Below are 2,500 nucleotides of genomic sequence, written 5' to 3' on the forward strand. Positions count from 1 at the left end.
GCACAATTTTTGCAACAGCAGCAGCAGCAACAACAGGAAAAGCAACAGCCTCAATTTATGCAGCAGCAGCAGCAAAAACAGCAGCCCCAGTTCATGCAGCCAGTGCAGAGCAAATTAATGCCACAGCAAAAGCAACCCTCCCCGACATTCATGCGTCCTCAGCAACAGAAGCAGCCCTCTCCTCCTCTGACGCAGCAGCAGAGACAGCCTTCACCATTCATGCAAAACCAGCAGCAGAAACAGCCTTCCCCTCCTTTCAGCCAAGCTCAGCAGCAGAAGCAGCCTTCTCCTCCCCCCATGTACACTCAGCAGCAGAAGCAGCCCTCCCCGCCCTTCAGCCAGGCCCAGCAGCAGAAACAGCCTTCCCCTCCGTTCATGCAGCAGCAGAAGCATTCTTCCCCGCAATACCTGCAGCAGCCAAAGCAGCCTTCCCCTCCCAAGCAGACCCAGCAGGCGGATGTGCCACAGCCCGAGAGAGCAGCGTTCTGGCGGGAACTGGAAGCCAGGCGCCAGGACTTAGGGTTGCAGAAGGAGCCCGAGAGCCCAGAGCCCACACGCCCTCCGCGCAGGAGCTCCCGCCAAGACTCCCCTCCGCAGGTAAGGACTGGGCCTCAAACACTCGGCTGTGGGACTCTCTAGAGTATTTTTTTAACCATGGTGTTAGTTACACTCGCTTCAATATTTAAGATATGATATGTGTGTGGGAGGGGGGTGGTTAAGGGATTTCTAATATTATGAATATTGAGTACAAGTACGAATATTGATAATGACAAAGTTAATTTATTAGAAATCACAGCATGCATGTTCCCAAGGAACTTTAACGAATTTCCTTTGGCATATTTTTCTGATATGCCAGTCGATTCAAGTACCATTTCTAGAAGGTATATATCTAAATGCTCAGGTGTGAAGAAAACACCTGTTACTTTTTGAAGTTAGTATATAGCATGTAATACAAATGGTATCTTTTCTTTTTAACAGGATAATGTAGAGAAACCGTTAACCTACTTCGGACAGCAAGCAGTTGTCCATGAGCCACCCCAGACGTATTACTACAACGGAGAAGGAACTCCTGCCATGTCGAAAGGCAACAGCAATTTGGCCCAACGACCCAGGGAAGCTGAGAGTGAATCTGGTCCGCGATACACCTCTGTGGTGACATTGTCTTCTGACAAAGGAGAAACAGGCAACGGAGCAGCTGCACCCAGAGACAAGGTCAGGTCAGTAGTTCAGCTGAACAACGATCAGCGTGGCCAGCCCCGACCTGCCCCCGTCGTGCGTGGATTCCGGCAACCCTCGCAGCCTCAGTCCCGGTCTTCTGTGTCACCTCCCACGAATAGCACGGTCCCAGCTCCTCTGCAGGAACCCATCCCGCAGGCCCCGACGGCTGCAAGACTCGTAGCCGCGCTGTCCCAGCCAGCACCCAAGGCCCCCTCACCCTCGCCCATGGCGTCCATGGGCGCCACCCGCGTGTCCCCGCCGAGAACGTCACCCTCCCGTGTTTCTCCTCCTCGCACGTCGCCATCCCGGGTAAGCCCCCCATCTGGGCCTGCATTCCAAAACGTGCAGCTTCGCCCCGTTCCGGGTGGCTCTCGTGGCTCAACTCCACCGGAAGTGGTGCCACCACCTCCTGCCCCGGTGCCTCCCCCTCCACCACCAGCCCCGAGTAATCAGGCAGGTGGGCCCCCACCTCCTCCCCCACCAGCACCACCCATGGCTCCTCCGCCCCCACCAGCACCCACAGCTGGCGACGGAGAGAGGCGAACGGCGACTGGGAAGCGTATCGTAGCGCCCAAGACCGCCCCGGCACTGGATCCCCGCGAAGAACTCATGATGGCCATCAGGAACCACGGCGGGTCGCGGAACCTGAGGAAGACCCACAACATGATTAATCATTAATATGGATTTAGCAAAGCTCAAGACATTGCGGTATGATTAACGTGTCCTGCGTCAATGAATGAATAAATGAGGTCGCAGAGAGTTTTTGGATGTTTTGTTATTGCATTTGTGTCTTTATTATATGACTTTGTTGTGCTATTGTTTATCGATATACAAAATGTATCACTACAAAAAAGGTATCCAGTACCTTTGTTAAAGGAATTTTCGTTTATTCTCCATATTGGACTTTTGTATCTATGTATTTCTAGCTTGTGTAGTGCCTTACTCCAGTGAAGCCCATGCTTTATGGGCTTTGTATAGTCTTGTACAGTATATATCATCATTATGTAGATAATCTAAGCATGTTGTAATCTACTGTCTTATAAATAACATGATCATATGCAGTTCTTCAGCTCATCTTTATCAATCAGGAAATAATAACACATTAACAGTCAGGTTGATGCCTGCCAGTTTCAATACTTGTAAGTAATACTCAGCAATATTATTGGTGCTACCATCTGCATATTTTATATACTGCTAATATTATACTCTCGTATGACATAAGTGAAATTTAATGTATTTTTTCAGACTAAAAATTAAATTCTGTATGATGAATTTCAAGCAG

At 50.0% G+C, this 2,500-nt stretch overlaps 1 protein-coding gene across 12 annotated transcripts in view; it reads left to right on the plus strand.

Annotated features, from left to right (window-relative positions):
* The window catches only part of LOC113805043 (serine-rich adhesin for platelets), a 387,167-nt gene that overhangs the window by 384,358 nt on the left and 309 nt on the right, over window positions 1–2,500 (plus strand). For all 12 annotated transcript variants that reach the window (XM_070142733.1, XM_070142731.1, XM_070142732.1 and 9 more), the window contains 2 exons: window positions 1–597; window positions 979–2,500. The exon at window positions 1–597 is cut by the window's left edge and continues 286 nt beyond it; the exon at window positions 979–2,500 is cut by the window's right edge and continues 309 nt beyond it. In XM_070142733.1, the coding sequence (XP_069998834.1) occupies window positions 1–597; window positions 979–1,896 (1,515 nt within the window). In that variant the 3' untranslated portion in view covers window positions 1,897–2,500. The remainder of the gene's footprint in view (window positions 598–978) is intronic.

This window comes from Penaeus vannamei, chromosome 29, assembly GCF_042767895.1.
Source record: "Penaeus vannamei isolate JL-2024 chromosome 29, ASM4276789v1, whole genome shotgun sequence".
NCBI classification, from domain to species: Eukaryota; Metazoa; Arthropoda; class Malacostraca; order Decapoda; family Penaeidae; genus Penaeus; species Penaeus vannamei.